This window comes from Lepidochelys olivacea, assembly GCF_965140295.1.
Source record: "Lepidochelys olivacea isolate rLepOli2 genome assembly, chromosome: 4".
In the NCBI taxonomy this organism is placed as follows: Eukaryota; Metazoa; Chordata; order Testudines; family Cheloniidae; genus Lepidochelys; species Lepidochelys olivacea.
Genome location: NC_140414.1, coordinates 33,026,543 through 33,049,830, shown reverse-complemented (window position 1 = coordinate 33,049,830; position 23,288 = coordinate 33,026,543). Strand labels below are relative to the sequence as shown.

General features: G+C 42.3%; 1 protein-coding gene across 3 annotated transcripts in view; it reads left to right on the top strand.

The window, feature by feature from the left end:
* Positions 1 to 23,288, top strand: part of TSPAN5 (tetraspanin 5) — a 113,076-nt gene that overhangs the window by 33,291 nt on the left and 56,497 nt on the right. The window contains exons 1-3 of one of the 3 annotated variants that reach the window (XM_084626051.1): positions 3,407 to 3,555; positions 3,658 to 3,822; positions 3,914 to 3,967. The exons of 1 other annotated variant lie outside the window; for it this stretch is intronic. In XM_084626051.1, the coding sequence (XP_084482177.1) occupies positions 3,730 to 3,822; positions 3,914 to 3,967 (147 nt within the window). In that variant the 5' untranslated portion in view covers positions 3,407 to 3,555; positions 3,658 to 3,729. Of the gene's footprint in view, positions 1 to 3,406; positions 3,556 to 3,657; positions 3,823 to 3,913; positions 3,968 to 23,288 lie in introns of those variants that run through there. One more of the 3 variants, XM_084626050.1, reaches the window with a different exon arrangement.

Genomic DNA, 23,288 nt, shown 5'->3' with positions numbered 1-23,288 from the left:
AACTAAAATTCCTCTGGATAGTCACTGTTGCAAGTAAGAGCAGAATTTGACCTTCAATCTTTTTCTTAGCCTGAAGTTGAGCAGAAGTTTAATTTTTGAAATTCTTACCTGGACTTTGGTGTGTGAACCCTGAAAGAACTTACCTCTTCTCCAGTGGGATTAAAAGAATGTTACCACTAACCAAGGAAGCCTTGGTGTCTGTGTAATTATTCTCTTCTTAGTTTGGTATTTACTAAAACTTCATGCACACTTAAAAAGTTGTAACTGACAAGGATGCACAGAAAGAGTCCACAAAATGTTTTGTGACAAGTATGTGTTGGGCTCTGTAGTGAGGACTGTCTCTTGCTAGAAAACAAGCAAAAACCAAAAAAGGTGTTGTATGCTGGGGTTCTGGGTGCAGTGGAGAGGATAAGATTCTGATAAATACAGATCACCACAAGTATAAAGTATCTTAAGACAGAAACTAGGGGGCCATATAGAGGTGATCTCTGAAATGTTGGTGAAATTGACAAAGCAACATAGAAACCCTCTTCGGAATTTTATAGTTCACACTTCTGTGGAAATGTAGGCAGCTGTGGTGTGTCTGGAAATATGTTAAGAACTAGTAAACTAAACTTTAAGGTTGGGGGGTGGATGTGGGGTGGGGACTGATCAAGAACAGGATAAGAGCACCTTTTAGAAAGCAATGAGAAGTTGATATACCCAATAATTGTGAGCTGACATAAATATTTGTTTTGAAATTGAATTATATTTACATGCAGTTTTAATAAACGTCACCTTTTAGCTTTCATTGTGGGGGTCATAAGTTTTGTGCAGATCTTTTGCTGGATGATTTCATTTCCTCCTGTCCTTAGGGACAATCAGAAGTGCGTATCTTAACAATGTGTCCTTCTGAACTTTTGGCATACTTCACGCTTGTGTTATTATGTGGGAGTGGGGTGGAGGAAACAGACATATATATCTGTATCCTCTTGTTCTTCCTGTATTCATGTTTTAAACAAAATCCCAGAGTTCAGGAGGGACTGTCTGTCTGTCAGTCTTCCAGGTTCAAAGCCTTTTTTGCAGGTTAGAGAACCAGCAAGTGAAAACATTCAAACACAAGAAATGCTTGGTGAGCTGTAATTGTAAACATCAGTGTGGCAGTGGGCAAAGATTGTTCCTCTGTCTGGTGTAAAAACAGCGCAATAAGTAGTCTGAGCTTCAGGGAATCTGCATTCCTACTCCCAGGCATGGTTGCAGTGTTTTGTCATTACTCTCTCTCTCTCTAATTCGTGTACACCAAAGTGAATGCAGTACTTGTATAGCAGTTCAGAGCCAGAGAGAGAGAGAGAACATCACTACATCGTGTAACTAATATGTAAAATTATACTAGTATATTTAGGTTGATTGTTAACGTTGTCAGCCTGATTTGAGTGTATCCTTTTTAAAACCTTGGGTTTTTCCCCTCCTTCTCTGTAGTGTTAAACACTCTCTCCTATAACTTCAAAACAGACTAATTGTGGGATTTTTCTTTGCCTTCCTGACAGCAGTGCTACTGAATTTAGAACTCAGGGTGCCTTGATTTGGTAGCTGATGTCGTATGCCTCTTAACATCCGTGATGCAGGTATTACATTAAATTAGCACTCTGTGGCATAAATACTTACGCTTTTCTCCCTGGCCTATTGTTCTAACTTCAGGCCAAGTATAAAAATGAAGAACCAGCAGTTAACAATCATCTCTTGCATTGACACAGCCCAGTTCTCCTCTCTTACACCCATGTGACTCCACTGTAGTCAGTGGAATTACTCCTCTCTTATACCAGTCTGTGAGAATTTGGAGACACATTTGTTTTTTATTGTAGACTGAAACCCGCTCGCCCTTACTTGGTCCCTTTCCATTTTTCATGCAGGCTGATAAGCAACTGCTTGTGTATTTGATGGCAATGTTACATCCCGGTCATCGGAGGGTATTTATTGCTCAGAGTATTCTGGTCTCTTTCATTTCCACTCCTTGGTGCTTTGCTCTGAGATAGAGCACTGCAGTAGGGCTAACTACTTGGCCTCCTCTGTGCTTTTAGAAGTCAGTTGCTCCTATGGATTCTACAGACAGAGTAGATGAGCACAGTGGGAACTGGAGCTGAATATTTGATGGGGTATTTGACAAAAAGAATCAGGGTTTTTATTATTTGCTGTACTTCACCATGTGTGTTGTAACCCTTCTCTCAAACACTACAGAGATATGAGGGGTTATATAACTATCTAGCTAGATAGCAGAAACATTAGTCATTGATATATTATTTTAGTATTAAAACAATCTTCCATTTCCACGCTCGTAACCTGATCTTTTAACCTATTCTAAGCCAGCAGTAAGCTGTGCAACAGCATTGTCGAGGAAGATAATTGTTTCTGCCATAACTGCCCCAAATCTAATTGCCTGCAGCAAATGCAAGCCACAAATCATCATGAATGATCCTGCACGGCAGTGAGTGAAATATGACTGGTGTGACCTACTTCATTTGCATATTAAATGTGCTAGACATTTTTATGGTTTTTTTTCTTGTTTCCTAGGAAACCAATGCTGGGGTATAGTAGAGAACAGTAATTGCATGGAGGGTGCTGCATGTCTGAAGCTTTGTTCTTTTGTAGACAGGAGGCTATAAAAGGGGAAAGGGCTGGAATTTTAAGAATATCTTTAGCATAAAATATGTACACCCTTGTCCTGTTTTTTGTTAATGAACTAAGTTTCCAACATTTCGTACAAAAATGCTCCAAATATCAAACAGGAATATTTATAATGTAGTAGGTCATTTGGGTATGACTTGTACAAAGGGTCATTTCAAGGCACTACTAAAGAAACTGAATGCAAATGAACATGAAGCTGGCTAGTCTGTTTTCATTGTCCTTGCCGAACGCGTGCAACAACAGTGGTATTTGTTAGTGGGTGAATTAGACATAATGAAATGGAGAATGTTGTCAGAAGACTGAGCATGTAAGTAGGAGAGGGAAACTAGATGGAAATAGAAATTAAATTAGTGGTAAATCTTGGGAGAGAAAAGTGGAGATTTCAAGAGAATTGAGTACATTTAGGGAGAGAATAAAACAGTTGTGACCCTTCAACTAGTGGTGGGGGGAGGAAAGGGAGAGGAGGAGAAGGGCAAGAGAGAGGCCTGCTTTGTAACTGTGCTGTGCAACTCATTTAAAAGCGACCTCTTAGCTTTGCCTGTACTACAGAATTTTACCATTGGGGCTTGCATGTAGTAATGTGTGAGGACGTGATAAAAGTGCTGCAGAGCCTATTGCACAAGTCTCGGTGCAGTTTCCTGGAGCAAGTGCTTAATACCTATGATATAGAGAACATATGACTGCACCTGTTCTTGTTCTTGGTTTGTTCCAATGGATGCTTTGACCTGCATGAAGAGCCAGGCATACATTGTGAGATTCAGGAGCTTCTGCTAAGCCCTCTTGCTTGCACTGAAGATGCCATGGTGAAGAGTTGCAAGCCACTACCTGAATGATTCTAGGGCTGGAGGTTATTGTGAAGAGCACTGCTCCTGGGGGGAAGCGGTGCTCGAGGAGGTAAGGCGCTTTATTGATATGTCTTTTACTTGATATGTTGTTGTTGTTCTTGGCTGTTTCGCTGACATAGCTTTTTCCCCTCCTTCTTCTCATCCCATGCAGTGTACTGAGAACAGAATGGTGTGGGCCCGAGTTTGGAGGGATAAGATCCAAGCCAGGTAGCTCCACGAAATCATGCCAATTTCTTCCCCCACCTCCTTCACTGATGGCCCTGTGGGAATTACAGACAGTCAAGAGCCTCACTGGGTTATGGGCAGGCATGGGGAGGTAAGTAGAACTAGAGGATGTACCTGGGAATGGGTTAATCCCGTTAAGTTTCAATGTTGGTTGTTAATGATATTACTTTTTGTGTTTTCAGGAATCTGGGAGAGACAATTGTCTCACTCTGATGCAGGCTTCAGGTCACCATAAGGTATTTGTGTATAATGTTTACTGTCCTTTCTCTAAGGCTGGTATTTCTCAGGAGCTGAAGACCTAGTGATGCTAAAATAGGTCTATAGAAACATATGTATATTTAAAAACATTTTTATTATGAAGTAAAATTTCAGAAAGTTTTATTTGTAATATACAATAACAATTCTAAGGCTTTGAAATAAATTTTAATTTGCATGTAAAAGGACTCCATGTCTTGAATATTGGGGTGGAGGGAAGCACAGGGCAGAGCAGAGGTCAGCCTAGAACTACCTTGTATGCACTTGTGCCTGTGTTGATGTAACAGCTGCATGGTTTTACAGGTGATACAGCCATTAGGTGTCACTGAAGGCTGAGCAGGAGCATTATAGGACTATGCTAAGAGGACCATATACTCTGTTGAAGCAGCTGCACCAGCACTTGCTGACTAGCACAGTGTGGTGTAAGGTGAAAAGGTGGTGAACAGCGTGGTGTTTAGCTTTGCTCAGAGGAAGCACAGTAACAACCGTTGTGTGAATGCCTGTGTGCTAATGCAAGCATGTGAGTGTGGTGCATGTGCGTGGATGTGTGTTGAGTTGCAGACATGCCAAGAGCTTGCAGTGGTGCTTAAAATGCCTTACAGCTGTGCAGCAGACAAGGCTTGAGAGCCGTTAAGCTATAGGGATTTTTGCACAACAGTTCTGTGGCTATAATTGATGGAAACCGTGGTGGGGAAAATTAACAGGATACAAAGCTTTAATTTATTTGCCATTAGCAACACAGCAAAGCCTCTTAAGCAAATATGAGGCTTACTTTTCTCCAGAGTTAAAGGTAATTAATTTATTTTAGTTTTTCACTCTCCAAGGCTTTGGAGTCCATAAAATGCTAGAAATGAAATTTTTCTTTGTATTTGTGTTTAGTTCTCAAGAATGCAAAAGCCTGAGCAGCTGCCATTCAAGTGTCATCGTCGTAGCTCTATCTCCATCCCAATGCGTCGTTGCCCATGCTGTTCCTATCCTGTTTGACTTCTGAATAAAGACCCGCTGAAACTGTGTGGGGATTTTTTTTTTTTTTTTCCCCCCTGTTCTTTTTGTTAGAGCATGGACCAAAATCTGGTCTCTTATCCAGGCTTCAAACCCATGTTTATTAATAATTTATATTGGGGTATTGTTCAGAGGCCCCAAAGGAGATGGGGTGGGAGGGCATTGTTCCAGCTACTGTACAAATTCATAGTGAGAAACAGCCTAAATAGACAATGGATGGAAGGAGAGGGAACAGACGCACAGAGAACTGAAGTGACTTATTGGGGATTGCACAGAGTGTCAGTGGCAAAGCGAGGAATAAAACCCCTATCTCTTGAATTTTAGTTCAGTGTACTTCGTTGCTAGACCACACAGCCTCTCAGTGAAAGAGATATTATCAGTTTATTGCACTGCTTTCTCCTCCGTGAGTGCTTGGGTCTGTGTGCTGTTATTATTCTACATGTTTCTTGTGGTAAATGCCATAATATTAGGTCTTGTGGTACATTTGCCTAAATCACTTGTGTATTTTGTGTGTGTGTGTGTGTATATTTTTAGTTTTAAAGTAAAAGTTACTAAGTGAGTCTAAGGTGATTAGTAACCCTCTCTACTTAATCTTTAGTTTTATCTAACACTTGTCAAAGGCCATGGATTGACAGCCTAGGGTGCTGAATTCCTTTATTTATCCACAGAACAAATACAGTGTGGGTAGTGACAATGCAAACTTCTCTGTGCTGCTTTGTCAAGTCAATATATCAGATATTGCCCACTTGTTTATTTTTCCTAGAGTAGTGTGTGTGTCATGAGGGAAAGTGGATTTTGAAATCGTTTAACCCAAATGATAAATTCTAAGTGATGTCAGATCCTATAAAATAGGTGTGGAAGTAAAGGATGTGGTAGATGCAGTGTGAATTTTGTAGTTAGCCTGTGCTGAGGCTGCTTTATTTCTCGGCCATGTGGTCATGTGACTTTCTCAGCCATTTGTTAATTGGCCAGTAGTTTTTGCCAGAGAGAGAGAGAGAGGCAATAGATTGGACTCTTCCATTGCTCCTGCGTACTCAAGTAGCCAGGGATGTGCAGAAAGAGAGAGAGAGAGAGAAAAAAAAGGCTCCCATTTCTACCTATGCTTGCCTCGCAGACTATCTCATGTCCAGTCAATACTGTGTATTGAAATGAAACACTACACATTTCTAATGGTTTATGCAGCAACCTTTCTGTGCTTAGAGCACATCACCCCAGTGCCTCCCTTCAGTGGCTTCCATAAAATGCAGAAATCAAATTTAAGGAGTCTGGTCTCCTCTGAAAAGCCCTCCAAGGGACTGGTTCAAGTTGTGAAAGGGGCAGCCTCCCTCCATATGACCTCCCATGACAGCTGCATTCCATTGGAACAATGGAACTGTCAAGCTCAAGGGCAAGACTTTTGAGAGCAGGAGACAAAGCCCTCTCAGCAGCTAGCTTACACTGTACAACGTGCTACCAGAAGAGACCAGAATAATCACAAACTTCAGTGCCTTTGGCCCCGCTTTCATACAATACCACTCCCCAAAATCCCAGTGTCTGGGGTTAGAGAGCGGGAAAGCAATAGATCTGTGTATGTTCACGTTACTGCACGTGTCAGGAGCGTGGTTACCAGCATGATGGCCACTATATGAAAACCTAGGTAGGTAAAATAGTATAAAATGTTTGTTACATTGCCTTAGCCAGTTGGATGGTGCTGGGCTGTCTAGTGGTGTAATAGATATTCCGCTTGTGAATGAATGAGCCATTCATGAAAAGCTGGAGATTAAGTCAGTGTGTATCCGCTCCCCTCTACTGCTTCTTCACCCCTCCCCCCCCAAAAAAGGGGGGTGGGTGGGAGTGAGAATTTTCTTCCTTGAAATGAGAATATTGTATTCAGTTATTAACATGGATATCTGCACAGTAGAAAAAGGGTAGCTGAGCATCTGGCTCAGATGAAACCGTTTCTGCCCCCTCACCCCCAGACAAATCTACAAGGAGGTTTTAATTTAACCAAGTTCACATAACAAGTCGGGTAGAATTGTGACTAGAACCTGTCTCCCAACTCCAAGTGAAGCACCCTATTCTCTGGCTTACTGACTTAGTTTTACAATTGCTCCAGCCTGAGTGAATGAGAGGGTAGGGTTCATCCAGTTATTACTCATGAGCTACTTCTTTTTTTTTTATGGTGCCTGCCATTTACACCATCCAGTTATTAGCAGACAGTAGCCAGTGTAGAATCTCAGTAGTTTATAGTATATTTACGTTACTTGTGTAAAGAAGCATTTGATTGCACATACAATAATGCACAGACTCTAGGCTCACCGTACATGTTATGGAACGTTGGATTAATCACTTCGGGCAAAATTTGTATCACTATGGAAACATCCATTGAAATGTGTTGGTGTTTTGTTTAAACAGATTACTACATAAATAGAACATCTGGTTATTTTCATGAGAACCAGCTTTTCTAGTAAAAGCCAAAAACCTGCAGAGGAGCTGCTGCCAAAATCTAGATGCTCTGTGTGTTAAGGAGGTACCCTCGGAGCTCCATAGTTGAGGTTGCATTGAGATTTGTACTAAGGCAGTATTAAAATTCCCCACATTTTACTCATTAATTATTTGAAACTAGTTTCCAAACTTAACACATTTAATGGCCCAATACATGTTTGGTGTCATATATCATATCAAACCATATCAAAATGAGCCCTTTTTGAAATTTCTCTGGAGGTGGTTGTGGGGTGTTTTTTTGGGGGGGGGCACTTCACTTCAGACTTCCCTGACACATTAATTCCCACAGCTTCTTCTAGATAAAGGCCACATCTTAAAGTTATAATCCAAACACAGTTTTTTCCCTGTTTTCTTCTAAACTGTTTTATCTCAGCAAGGAAAAGCCAACAGAATTGTCAAGTTCTGCTGGATAGTTCCATGTGATCATGTTGCTACTCTGCATACCTGAACCCCAGTTCTGGTTCACATACACAAGGGTGATATGGTGTATTTGTCTTTTTCTATGTGAGTTTGTTTGAGAGTGTAGTGATTGTCTTGTTTCACCCACATAGTTGTTATACAAGTATTTAAGTGCACTGAATGAGCCACAGTGCATGTTATGATAGGCATGAAGGACACACGGATCTTAAAAGGGTGTTTGCGGAGGTGGGGGTGGGAGGGGAATTGATCCTCATAGCAGTGGGGAGATACGCCTGCTAGTTTTGTCTGCTGTTCTGGCAGGGTGCGCTATCATTTTGAGTAGGTGGGTCCTGGTCTGTGGGGCGCTTGCTTCTGATGATGAGGTTGGGGAGGGAGATGTTGTTAGAAGGCCAGAAAAGGGGGTTCAAGGAAAGATTTCTTTCAGGATGTGGTCCCAATCGAGTATGGGTTTTAATTTTTTAATGATATCCCTTATAGGTTTCAGTATGAGGTGGTAGGTGACAACTTAAAGATATGTGGTAGGAGGGTTTTTTGGTTTTGTTTTTCTCTGTATTGAATCGGGTTCTCTGGTGGTATTTGGGTGGTCCCGTTCTATGATGCAATCTACTTCACTGAAGGAGTGCCCTTGTTTGGTGAAGGCGGTTTTAAGTATGTTAAGATGTGTATCCTGGACTTTCTCCTCAGAGCATGATCTATGGTATGAGAGTGGCTGGCCGTAGTGTAGATAATGGATTTATTGGTGTTTCAGGGTGGTTACTGGTTCTTTGAGGGTAAGTGTGGTGATCCATTGTCTTCTTTAGGGTTCCATTGCTGAAGCTGACCATGATGTCCAGGAAGCTGATGCTGGTATGGGATGTTCCAGAGAGAGTTTGCTGGACGGGGGGTGGTGGTGGTGGTTGAAGATGTGGTGGGAAGATGTGGGAGTTTAGGTCGTCTGTCCAGAGGATGAAAATATCATTGATGTATGTAGCTATACTGTTGGTTTTGTGCTGCATTTGCCCAAAAATTCTTCCTTAAGGTGGCCATGAGAAAGTTGTCATATTGGGGGGCCATCCTAATATCTTTGGCTGTTCCCATTTTTTTGGATTGAATGTAAAGTTGTTATGAGTGAGGATGAAATGGATGAGTTTGGGATGGGTATTTTGAGGCAGGCAGTGATATCCTCATGGTGAGGGATGTCTGTGTATAAGGACATCCATGGTGGCAAGGTGGCATGGTGTTCTGGGGGAGGTTGTTAATGTTGTGGAGTTTCTGGTGGCAGTCGGTTATGTCCTGGAGGAGACTGGTCCTTTGTCTGGTGAGGGGTTTGAGGATGCTTTCCGTGATTCCCAATATTCCTTTAGTAAGCGTGCCGTAGCCAGATATGATGGGTCTACCTAGGTTCCCTTATTTGTGTCTCTTGCAAAGCACGTAAAAGGTCCTGGGGCCAGGTTTGTGGGGAATGAGGATGTAGAGTTCCTGTTGGAGGAGTATGGGGAAGGATTTGATGATATCCTTAAATTCCTGAGTGATTTGTGGTATGGGATTGTCTTTGTGGTGGGGACTGGAGTGTCTCCAGTACGGTATTTATGTCATTGAACAGTACATTGCGCTGAAGTGCACAATCTTAACTGAATTCTTCATGTAGAAATAACACACGTGAGCTACAGCTCACTTCCTCAGATGCATATCGTGGAAACTGCAGCAGGCTTTATATATACACAGAGAATATGAAACAATACCTATTCCCACCCCACTGTCCTGCTGGTAATAGCTTATCTAAAGTGATTTCCAGCACAAATCCAGGTTTTCTCACCCTCCACCCCCCCACAGCTATCAATTTGTGTGGGGGGGTGGAGGGTGAGAAAACCTGGATTTGTGCTGGAAATCACTTTAGATAAGCTATTACCAGCAGGACAGTGGGGTGGGAATAGGTATTGTTTCATATTCTCTGTGTATATATAAAGCCTGCTGCAGTTTCCACGATATGCATCTGAGGAAGTGAGCTGTAGCTCACGAAAGCTTATGCTCTAATAAATTGGTTAGTCTCTAAGGTGCCACAAGTCCTCCTTTTCTTTTTGCGAATACAGACTAACACGGCTGCTACTCTGAAGACTGTAATGGTGGAAGCCTGCCATTGTTATAAAGCAGTTGGCTAGCCATTGTCAACTATTACTTCTTGCTGGCTAAATTAATAATAATGCTAATTCAAAATAGCCAACTTCTTAAATTAAAAAGGGGTTCTCTTCTTCAACAAGGTGATAATTTGGTGAATGTTTGGCAGACTTACCTGGTTGACACTATTTGAATCAAAGCATTACATCTATTTCCCTTTATGTGTATTTGTGGCTTAACTGCTTAGTGTTAACTTGTCTTCACTCCTCTCCCATCATCTCCCATTTAAATGCTAGGTTACTTGCTGCAGGATTGTATATTTTTTTTTCCTCTTTAGTAAATTGCTTGTACAGTCACTATAGTTATACCATTGGCTTCCTTTCATTGTTGCATGTTTTGTTTCCATAGATCTGCAGTTCTAAGCACCATGTAAACCTCTGTCATTCAGCATTGTTCTACAACCTGTTTTTGAGCTTCTCGCACACAGTTGCTTTAGGATTTGCACTTTTTTATTGTTGTACACTAAATATAACTAGGGGAGTTGAATGGCTGACCTTCAGAGCAGCATGTGTCTTTCCTTTTCTGTAGTTCTCTAGAAAACTTTTTTAAAGGGCCGCATCATTTCTGATAGTTAATAATGTTGGTAGCTGTGCAACATAAAATAAGGGCAGTTGAACTTCTTGCTTAAGGGGATATGAACCTAAAGTTGGTCAGGAAGAAAAAGTCTCCATACAGCATCATTGTGCTTGGCCAGCTGTATTAATGGGGAGCAGGGTAGTGTGGTTTTTCCTCCTCTGAATCAAAGAGATAAATGACTAGGTGAACCGGTGTTTTTAAAAGCATAGGTTTCTATAATTTAGTTTAAAAAAAAATCTTGATTACAGTTGTTGAGAATAACTTGCCCTGCATGTACACACAAAAAGGTGAGATAATTTGAGTCCACCCCCCCCCAAAGTAAAATATAGCCCCCAGACACACACAGCCAATATCAAACTGATACCGTGTTAGACCATAGTCGGTTTCCAGTAATTTAATATATTGACTCTGTTAGTCACTTGAAGGTCAAGGTGGGTTTCTGAGCATCAGCACTGTTCTCAAACCATCTCCTATTTTATAAACATGCATGATGCATGCAACATATGTCCTTTACATGGGAAAGCTGAGAGGAAGGTAACTTAGAGGTACAGAGTATCTCTATGACATGGTGCACAGAAAACTTACTAATGCTTGAGAGAATACCGCATCTGAGTTTATTAATCTAAAAGGCTTTGATCTAACAGTGCTACAAGAATAAACTGATACATAGTGGGTTTTGTTTTGTAAGTATTCTTTCTGGGTTCATCCGTTTCAGCACTTGCTTGATCAACTCTACTCCATGTCTCCTGTCCCCTTTTTAGTGGCTTGTCTCCAGCTGTGGGATTTTGGCATGTTCAAGAAGTGGGAGATGGAAGGGTGTGTTGGAAAGATTCTTCCAATGCGAATTCATCTGTGACCTGGTTGCCTCTCTGGATATGGGGCAGGTGGCCCCACGTGCAGTATGATTGCTCATCTCCCACTCTGTAGCCCTCATGCTGTCCTTTGTAATCTTTTCCAAAGCCATGTATAATTAGAGTAAAGAGCACTACTTGGGAGAGTTGTGGGGAGGGTATCATTTTATTTTCATTCCCAAAGAGTTAGTTGTTCTGATTTGAGGTGTGGGCTCTTTGTGGGCTTACGTATGCGCACAAAAGCAGGACTTCTGGTATGTTTGATATTGACAGGTAATACCGTATTTCAGTGCTAGCATGTCTCCTAAAGTTGTTTTCAGCTATGCATTAGGAAAGGGACAGATAATAAGACGGAAAATATCCTAATGCTGCTATATAAATCCATGGTACATTCGCACCTTGAATACTGCGTGCAGTTCTGGTCACTGCATCTCAGACAAGATGTATTAGAAAGAATTGGAAAAAAGTACAGAGAAGGGCAACAAAAGTGATTAAGGGCATGGAACAGCTTCCATATTAGGTGAGATTAAAAAGACTGGGACTTGTGCAGCTTGGAAAAGAGGTGACGAAGGGGGGATGTGATAGAGGTCTCTACAATCATGAATGGTAGGGAGAAAGTGAATAGGGAAGTGTTATTTATCCCTACGCATTACACAGCAAGCAGGGGTCACTTGATGAAATGTATAGACAGCAGGTTTTAAACACAAGGAATTACTTCCTCACACAATGCACAGTCTATTGAATTGTAGAACGCGTTGCCAGAGGATGTTGTGAAGGCCAGAAGTATAACCAGGCTAAAAAAATATTTAGATAAGTTCATGGAGGATAGGACCATCAATGGCTATTAGCCAACACCATCGGGGACACAACCCCATGCTCCACATGTTCTTCTCACTGTCAGAAGCTGGGACTGGGTGATAGGGGGTTGCTCACTCGATAATTGCCCTGTTCTGTTCATTCCCTCTGAGTTAAGGTGGATCCTTGGTCTGACCTAGTATGGCTGTTCTTATGTAATATTAAAAGCTCCACATTTTTAAATGAAATCTATCAGTAAATCTGGGTATGAGTGCTTTTTAAACCCTATTCGGAGGGCTGAGAGCCAAAGTAGTCATTTTTTGGCTTGGGATGTTCCATGTCAAGGAGAAATACACTCCACCCTCAATTATACCACCCTTAGAGAGAGAGAGCCATTGGGAGTTCAGCAAACAGATGCTGGTTTAACTTACACACTATTAAAATAGACGGCGAAATAATGTCAAGGGGCAAGAAAGGAATTCAGGTTAAAGCTCGCCCACCTTTCTCTGATACGATAGTCTCTAAGGTGCCACAAGTACTCCTTTTCTTTTTGCGAATACAGACTAACACGGCTGTTACTCTGAATCTTGTCAGACTTGTTATTTTGACAATGCTGTTGGATACACAGGCTAACTTTTCCCTACTTGGGCACACCCTAGTGGAATGAAAACAATCCTTTTGAACAGTGCATTGCTTAAACTCATTACTACTTTGTAAAGATTTTGCATAGACTTGCTTCAGTGACCCCCCCCCCCCCCCCGAGCCTTCAGTTTTATTGAACGAGGTGCATTCTTTATACCAGTGTTTAGGGTGGGGGAGTTTCAAAAGAGCCTAATTTAGCCTTGACTTTCAATGTGATTTATGCTTCTGAATCTCTTAGGTGTTTTTGCAAATCCCATCCTAGAATGTCTGGGGTTTTTTTTTTTTTTTTTGGTTGTATATGTATATAGGAGCCTTTTCTAAGGTGAATGAGGGTTAAGTAAGTTACACATCTATTTGGTACAGTATAGAATCATAGAATATCAGGGTTGGAAGGGATCTCAGGAGGTCATCTAGTCCAACCCTCTGCTCAAAGCAGGACCAATCCCCAATTAAATCATCCCAGCCAGGGCTTTGTCAAGCCTGACCTTAAAAACTTCTAAGGAAGGAGATTCTACCACCTCCCTAGGTAACTCATTCCAGTGTTTCACCACCCTCCTAGTGAAAGTTTTTCCTACTATCCAACCTAAATCTCCCCCACTACAACTTGAGACCATTACTCCTTGTCCTGTCCTCTTCTACCACTGAGAATAGTCTAGAACCATCCTCTCTGGAACCACCTCTCAGGTAGTTGAAAGCAGCTGTCAAATCCCCCCTCGTTCTTCTCTTCTGCAAACTAAACAATCCCAGTTCCCTCGGCCTCTCCTCATAAGTCATGTGTTCCAGTCCCCTAATCATTTTTGTTGCCCTCCGCTGGACTCTTCCCAATTTTTCCACATCCTTCTTGTAGTGTGGGGCCCAAAACTGGACACAGTACTCCAGATGAGGCCTCACCAGTGTCAAATAGAGGGGAACGATCACGTCCCTCGATCTGCTCGCTATGCCCCTACTTATACATCCCAAAATGCCATTGGTCTTCCTGGCAACAAGGGCACACTGCTGACTCATATCCAGCTTCTCATCCACTGTCACCCCTAGGTCCTTTTCTGCGTAAGTGCTGCCTAGCCATTCGGTCCCTAGTCTGTAGTGGTGCATGGGATTCTTCCGTCCTAAGTGCAGGACCCTGCACTTATCCTTATTGAACCTCATCAGATTTCTTTTGGCCCAATCCTCCAATTTGTCTAGGTCCCTCTGTATCCTATCCCTGCCCTCCAGCGTATCTACCACTCCTCCCAGTTCAGTATCATCCGCAAATTTGCTGAGAGTGCAATCCACACCATCCTCCAGATCATTTATGAAGATATTGAACAAAACCAGCCCCAGGACCGACCCCTGGGGCACTCCACTTGACACCGGCTGCCAACTAGACATGGAGCCATTGATCACTACCCGTTGAGCCTGACAATCTAGCCAACTTTCTACCCACCTTATAGTGCATTCATCCAGCCCATACTACTTTAACTTGCTGACAAGAATACTGTGGGAGACCGTGTCAAAAGCTTTGCTAAAGTCAAGAAACAATACATCCACTGCTTTCCCTTCATCCACAGAACCAGTAATCTCATCCTAGAAGGTGATTAGATTAGTCAGGCATGACCTTCCCTTGGTGAATCCATGCTGACTGTTCCTGATCACTTTCCTCTCATGTAAGTGCTTCAGGATTGATTCTTTGAGGACCTGCTCCATGATTTTTCCGGGGACTGAGGTGAGGCTGACTGGCCTGTAGTTCCCAGGATCCTCCTCCTTCCCTTTTTTAAAGATTGGCACTACATTAGCCTTTTTCCAGTCATCTGGGACTTCCCCCGTTCGCCATGAGTTTTCAAAGATAATGGCCAATGGCTCTGCAATCACAGCCGCCAATTCCTTTAGCACTCTCAGATGCAACTCGTCCGGCCCCATGGACTTGTGCACGTCCAGCTTTTCTAAATAATCCCTAACCACCTCTTTCTCCACAGAGGGCTGGCCATCTACTCCCCATGTTGTGATGCCCAATGCAGCAGTCTGGGAGCTGACCTTGTTCGTGAAGACAGAGGCAAAAAAAGCATTGAGTACATTAGCTTTTTCCACATCCTCTGTCACTAGGTTGCCTCCCTCATTCAGTAAGGGGCCCACACTTTCCTTGGCTTTCTTCTTGTTGCCAACATACGTGAAGAAACTCTTCTTGTTACTCTTGACATCTCTTGCTAGCTGCAGCTCCAGGTGCGATTTGGCCCTCCTGATTTCATTCCTACATGCCCAAGCAATATTTTTATACTCTTCCCTGGTCATATGTCCAACCTTCCACTTCTTGTGAGCTTCTTTTTTATGTTTAAGATCCGCTAGGATTTCACCGTTAAGCCAAGCTGGTCGCCTGCCATATTTACTATTCTTTTGACTCATCGGGATGGTTTGTCCCTGTAACCTCAACAGGGATTCCTTGAAATACAACCAGCTCTCCTGGACTTCTTTCCCCTTCATGTTAGTCCCTCAGGGGATCCTACCCATCCGTTCCCTGAGGGAGTCGAAGTCTGCTTTCCTGAAGTCCAGGGTCCGTATCCTGCTGCTTACCTTTCTTCCCTGTGTCAGGATCCTGAACTGAACCAATTCATGGTCACTGCCTCCCAGATTCCCATCCACTTGTGCTTCCCCCACTAATTCTTCCCGGTTTGTGAGCAGCAGGTCAAGAAAAGCTCCCCACCTAGTTGGCTCCTCTAGCACTTACGCCAGGAAATTGTCCCCTACGCTTTCCAAAAACTTCCTGGATTGTCTATGCACTGCTGTATTGCTCTCCCAGCAGATATCAGGAAAATTAAAGTCACCCATGAGAACCAGGGCATGCGATCTAGTAGCTTCTGTAGTAATTATTTTAATTACCTCAGCATTACTTGAGTGACTCATTAGGGCAGGATGTGGAGAAACTGTTCGATGTCATAAACAAATTGTTTATTGGTCAACTTGTTTGGGAGTCTTAAAAAGGGAGAAGGCATCTTTCAATTTACTCTTAATATGCAGGATTAATACAAAGTGGGTTTAGGAGCACTAATGGGTAAACAGTGAGCACTACAAATGTAACTTTCTCATTAGGTACTGTACTTATATGGCCCCATCACCTCATTACATGAGCATGTGCTAAGCATATTATCTTAATAAAGGGTGAATCTTCTAGGGCAGCACAGGGAGGATGAACTTTGAAATTTCTGAGAGAGTTGGGTTAATGCCTGCTGAAGGAAAGGGTAGAAAGGCAGGTTAAGTGAACGGAAATCCCACACCTGAAGAATATAGATTGAAATCTAAACTATGTTAGGTAAAGTGCAAATTTGAAGTCAAAGGTTGACGTGAAGAACAAATAAAGGTAAATATTTTTAGAAAGTTAAAAGCTAGAAGACTGCATATGTGACAGTTGATCCCCATGTGCCATCAAACAGACAGGGCGGAATTAAGGAGGATGAGGGTAAGAGAAGTTTTGAAATGATTTTTTTCCATTCATTTTTATTCCAAAGGCATTTTTTAATGGGAAATCAGATTGTCTTTGGCAGAGATTGAAGAGTTCAAGGAGCAAGTTGGGGCACAAATTGAAAAACTCAAGATCAGTAAATCACCAGCACTGGATGCTGAACTGAAGGAAATAACGTATAGAAATAGTGTAAATTCTGATGAGAAATGCATTAGGCCCTTAGAAACAGCTACTGCTCTCAAGGAGTGGAAAGCCACTACAGTGGTTCCTCTCTTTAAAATAGGAATCAAGGGACATGCTGAGGCTCACCACAGTGTAGTCTCACTTTGGCCCTGGGATCCAGTCAAAGGGAGGTATTTTAAACTTTGGTATCACTTATGTGCCAACTATCTGCGACGTAAAGAAGGTACAGTTAGCATTTTATTATAGTGTCACTGCACCGACAAATCAAATACCTTAGAAATCCAAGCCACTAAAATTGTGGGTGCGAAAATGAAGGCCTGGTTTAAAGGGGGGGCGGGGGAGAACGTAATTGGTCAGATCACCATAGCTTCTGCTCTGATGTGTCAAGGGTGGGGAAGCTAATAAAATATTATCTAAAGGCAACCTGGTGAACATAGTTTACTTGGATTCTCAGAAAGCTTTTGACAAAGTCTTTCTGCAAATTGCTGTTAAAGAAAATAATGAATCATGGTGTGAGGAACAAAAGCTTGCTTTAAAATCTCATTCTGTAAATGGATACAGAAGCCTGGTAAATGACTTCTCCAGGGAAGTGGGAGAGCTGAATACTTTGGTGCCACATGGTTTTGTTTTGGCATCAGTGTTTAGTATATTTACTAATTTAGAGGAAGGGATAGCAAGCTGCTGGGTTTGATTAGTAAACAGTAAGAAGAATTATGAAAATGATCAGATTTAAATCCCTCAGCAGGATTGGGCAGTATAATTTCAGATGAAATTTAATTGAGAATAAGATAATTCTAGGGTGACTGGATAGAAAGTGTGAAAAATCAGGACAGGGTGGGGGGAAATAGGAGCCTATATAAGAAAAAGCCCCAAATATCAGGGCTATCCCTATAAAATTGGGACATCTGGTCACCCTAGATAATACACAGGTTAAAACCTAGTAAGATACTTTGATTGACTCTGAACTTGTAAGATGTCTTTGCACTGTGCAGCAGCAGCTCAGCATTGGGTGCGTTACAAACGGAATAGCAAATACCTAAAAAGCTTTGTTTTTCTGTAGCATTCATGACTGGTACATCCACTGTTATGTTGAATGCAGAGTCCCTTTTTGGGACTTCACCTTTTAACAAAAAGAAAAGGAGTACTTGTGGCACCTTAGAGACTAACCAATTTATTTGAGCATAAGCTTTCGTGAGCTACAGCTCACTTCATCGGATGCATACCGTGGAAACTGCAGCAGACTTTATATATACACAGAGAGGTATGCATCCGATGAAGTGAGCTGTAGCTCACGAAAGCTTATGCTCAAATAAATTGGTTAGTCTCTAAGGTGCTACAAGTACTCCTTTTCTTTTTGCGAATACAGACTAACACGGCTGTTACTCTGACACCTTTTAACAGAGATTGAAGCAGTCTGGAGGTTTGCAATGCAGAAAGTTAAAGGCAGGGAGAGGATTTGAAACTAACCACTTACCCTGCCCCAAAAAAAAACAAAACAAAAAAACAACCAAAACTAAAAACCTACCCTCGGTTTACTGTACCTGGAAAAAGAGGAAGAATTAGAGATGGAAGTGTAGTGTGGGGTACTAGGAAGGGTTCACAAGAAAACTGATCAGTCACTCCTTTTCACACTGCCCTATAGTATGAGAACAAAGGGTCTCTTGTGGCCAAATCTCTCTACTCCGAGCACAGCCTGAATTAATTGGGTTGATGTCTGGGGAATTCCCTGGGGGAAGGCATCCACACAGCTCAAGGCACAGAGCTGTAGGAAGGTCACTCTGCTGCTCCTTCTGCCGCCTCGGAGCTGCAGCCGCCCCAGAGGTTCCGGGGCCCCTTTTCCCCACTTCCTGAGCAATGGATCCAAGTAATTCTGTGGACCTGTCAACTCCTGTTCCTCCCCCCGGTTTGCCCATCCACAACTCATGTTCCCCCCCACCGTATGTTGGGAGCAGAGTTCCCACGGTGTGTATTTCCTGACATCCTGGCTCCCTCTGTCCACATGCAGTTGGAACCCTGTGTGTTTTGATCATTAGTAACATTTGTAATTGCATTAACTAAGCATAATCAAATCGCCAGGGCTTATGCTGATCTCCTGCAGGGTCAAAAAGGATATTGCCCCTCAACCTTCTCCCCACTCCCTTATGTAAAATATTGCACAAAAAAGGGAAGGAATGGTGGTGGTTTGCTTTCTTCTGAAGCATTAGGTATTAGTCAGTCCTGGAGGCAGTTTTCGGGTTGGGACTGAAATAGGATGTGCTACATTGTATCAACCTATATTAAATAGGGATAGCTATACCTGTTCTCCATTATAATATTAAGGGCCTACAAGTGTTTCCACTATAACCCTCTAATTCCCAGGGTTTATAAATGCTTTTAATGTGTGTTAGGGGCTGAAATATAGCATCCAACGTTTTTGCACAGAAGCATTTTTTCCAAAACAATTAATTATGTTTGTTATGATGACAGTCTGCTTAGTTTATAGGATTTTATATTTTAAAAAGTTCAAGATATTTTGTATTCATAATTAAAAATGGGTTTGATGCAAAAATAGTTTATTTACTTCAAAATGTGTTTACTGTGCACAAAAAATAACTGTTTCTAGAAATTCTGCTTTTTAAAGACACTTGCTAAAAATGACATTTAAAAAAATTACCTTTAAAGCGTCTTGGTAGTTATGCTCTATCACATCAACTGTCATGCCCTTAAAGTTGCTTTTCTTCCTAAAATAGGTTTTCTTCAATTTTTGTTCTAAAAGTATAAACTTACTTACAAATGATGAAAGTTTGGTATAACCTGACAAGACAGAAAACACAGAGTTTGGGCTGAAATTCCATTCTTATCAACTGGATTATGCAAAAAAAAAAAAAAATCACAGTAGATAGGCTAAATAGTATTCATGTCGAGGACTGTTGAACTATACGTTACATGCAGAGGTGGATTATTGTTAATTTTCTATTTTTTGGTGGGCTTAGCAAGTCCTTTGATGTGAGTTTTGTGTTCAGTGCAGGTTTATGTTAATGGTGTATTTAAACTATTAACTTTTCTTAATAAAGCTCCTTGCTGTGTGATGATGAAAAAACAAGGCAAATGGTAGCTTCAGACTTGAGTAGAATAAAACAAACCTTGGAATTTCTGCTCTCTGTTCCCGCATGAATCCATGCCTCTTGCTTAGCACCCCTTCCCCCTTGTTTTTCTCCGGTCAGTTCTGTTCCACTTCTCCCTCTCCCATTATCCAGATCTGTCCCCTTTCCCCTCCAGGACCTGTCTCCCAATCACCAGCTATGTACTGAACTCTTTAACATCATTATTTTTTAGTCATAACTACAATAGTGATCTGGATATTCTTATTGTAACATTACCTCTAAACTCTGCAGTAGGCATGTTTCACAAGAACTGCCTCATGAGACAGTTACAGTTTACTCCTACTTCCAAATTACATTTCTTGATCTCAAGATATCAGAGTTCAATATATGGGTACATGCAATGTAACCTTATACTTGCTTGGTTCTGTCATCTTTCTGCTGAGGCAGTGAATAGATCAGACTGCCTTTCTGTCTGACAATCCCTTTACCCACCAACCGCTCGGAAGGTGTTAAATATAAACAGAAATTCAAATTGAAGAACAACTGACACTTCAGATCATAACTGTTCATTAGAGGAAAGCTGCAGTGAAGTGTTAGGCATAGAATGTGGGGACCAGATTATCAAAAGAGGTCTGCACCCACGAGCTTCTAGATGAGTGGTCAGATTTTCAAAGGAAACTCCTGGGTGTTGCGTGCTTTTGAAAATCTGGTCACAATATGGATGCTGAGCACTCTTGAAGTCTGACACTTAATTCTTCTGTTCATGTCATTGGGAAAATGTAATATAGATGTTGTAGCACGTAAGCTGGACAAGTGTATGTGAATCTACTGCACCAGTTAATGAAAACAGAGTATGTTTTGTTTTTTGAGGATTTACAGATGGATGGAGACCCATAGGCTAATTATGCAACTGCCAAGATTTTCTGAACAAATATTTTTGATTGTCTCATAAGTAGCCAGTCACTTGCTAGCATGTTCACACTCACTCTCCCTCCCTCCATGGAGGAAAGCAGGTGTTCCTTCTCTTCCGCTCTCTGTGTAGGACCTTTTCACAAGGGATTCGTTTCCTCTGGGAAATGAGTTTCCCTGTATTATTTTCCAGGAATTTGCACTTGGAATGGAGTGCAGCAATTGGGTTCTACTCTCCTGACAGCAGAGGCTTTCATCCAATATTTACACCAGCACCTCACCCACTCCTTCAGCTAATGACTTTGCTGCCCAATGGGCTTGGGATGTTCCAGCAGATTCTACAAGACAATTCTTGGCACCTGACCTTTGGCCAGTCAGCCCGTGAGACAGCAGAAGAGCAGTTTTTGAACCAGCACTGACAGTCTGCTCCCCAGTCTGAACCAGCATCAAGATGCAATGCCTGCCAGTGAATAAAGTTTCCCAAGGGCTTCAGTGAAGGCACCAGTATCCATTCTCCATCCATTCTTTAGCACCAGTATCCATTCTCTCCTCTAGACTATACCTACCCCTCTCAATATCCAGGGACAGTCACACTTGCACTTCATGAGCAGGGAGTTGGACTAGATGACCTAAGAGAGGTAGATACGCTGGAGGGTAGGGATAGGATACAGAGGGACCTAGACAAATTGGAGGATTGGGCCAAAAGAAATCTGATGAGGTTCAATAAGGATAAGTGCAGGGTCCTGCACTTAGGACGGAAGAATCCCATGCACCACTACAGACTAGGGACCGAATGGCTAGGCAGCACTTACGCAGAAAAGGACCTAGGGGTGACAGTGGATGAGAAGCTGGATATGAGTCAGCAGTGTGCCCTTGTTGCCAGGAAGGCCAGTGGCATTTTGGGATGTATAAGTAGGGGCATAGCGAGCAGATCGAGGGACGTGATCGTTCCCCTCTATTCGACACTGGTGAGGCCTCATCTGGAGTACTGTGTCCAGTTTTGGGCCCCACACTACAAGAAGGATGTGGAAAAATTGGGAAGAGTCCAGCGGAGGGCAACAAAAATGATTAGGGGACTGGAACACATGACTTATGAGGAGAGGCTGAGGGAACTGGGGATGTTTAGTCTGCGGAAGAGAAGAATGAGGAGGGATTTGATAGCTGCTTTCAACTACCTGAAAGGGGGTTCCAAAGAGGATGGATCTAGACTGTTCTCAGTGGTAGCAGATGACAGAACAAGGAGTAATGGTCTCAAGTTGTAGTGGGGGAGATTTAGGTTGGATATTAGGAAAAACTTTTTCACTAGAAGGGTAGTGAAACACTGGAATGCATTACCTGGGGAGGTGGTGGAATCTCCTTCCTTAGAAGATTTTAAGGTCAAAGGCTTGACATAGCCCTGGCTGGGATGATTTAATTGGGGATCGGTCCTGCTTTGAGCAGGGGGTTGGACTAGATGACCTCCTGAGGTCCCTTCCAACCCTGATATTCTATGATTCTATGTATTTTCTGTGCTGGACTGGTAACTCATTAACTGCCTCTAATCTGATTGGTAAAGGGAAGGGAAGTATTTGTCTGTGCCTGTGTGGGAGCCAAGACTGGATAGTTCCCTTAAAGCCACGGGTCCCTCCCAGACTTGCACGTTCTAATAAAGGTGGCAGAGCTAATGAGAAACCTTTTCTAGGCATTTTATTTCTGCCCTGTTCACTTCCAACCTACCTCAGCATTTCTAAACAGGATTGTTTGAAGGGCAGATAGTATGTGGGACGCTACTAGTAGTCTTAGTATTTGGGTTCACAAGGATCAAGAAGATCCTGAGCCGTTGAGGTGCCATGAGAATTCCTGTAATGGAATGTTTTTGGTAACGTTAAGCAAAAATAGATAATACCCAGGGATTGTTTGTGTTAGTTTGGTGGATAAAGGCCATGCAACAGATTCCTGAGATGATGCTGGCTCCCTGTTCTCCTTTAGGGAGGTGTTGACAGTCTCCACGCTACCTGTGAACCTACAATAACCTAGAAGGACTTGGATCCAAAGAACTAATTACAGGGCACTTGACTCTCAACTTCTATAGTACCTCAGTAATCTCTTCTGGTGTAAACTCAACCACAGAAACTGTAGCATTTGTCCCCTCAAGATACCACTCTGTATCCATGGAACCAGATGGTTCAGCCTGGTTTCAAGTGATTTTATCTAGAAAATAACAGAAAAATTCCTCATAGCAAGAGAAACTCAATGCTATAAATGAATAGGGGCAGCTCGGCTTGATCATGCTATCAACCAGTAGGAACAAGACTATTTCTGTGAGCCTTAATGGATGCTGTGGTGAAGAGAGAGTAATCTTTCTTCATCTCCTGCACAGCCATGGCATTTAAAAAAAAAACAAAAACTTTGTAGCAGTCAATTGGGCATTGCACAAGAATTCTACCTACCAGTGTTGTATCCATCATCATATGTCTCCTAGAATCCATACATCTACTGGGGAGAGCACAGATGGGGGAAGGTGTACATAGTCTGTGAAATACCTTTCGGTTTTTTTGGGAATGTAACCCCCACAGCTTCAAGATGGGGAGGGAACAATTGGGAGGGGTGGAAGCATCACCTGAATTGATAGGCAAGCCACTTAGGTTAAAGTAACCCAATGGCTCTGCCCTTCAGAAGGAGGTAACATAAGGTAACATGTGCCTCTAGCCTTAGCCCCTTGGCATGCCCAAGTAGCAGCTCCCACCTTTAGGATTAGTAAAGGAATGGGTATATGGTGCTGTGGGCATTACAG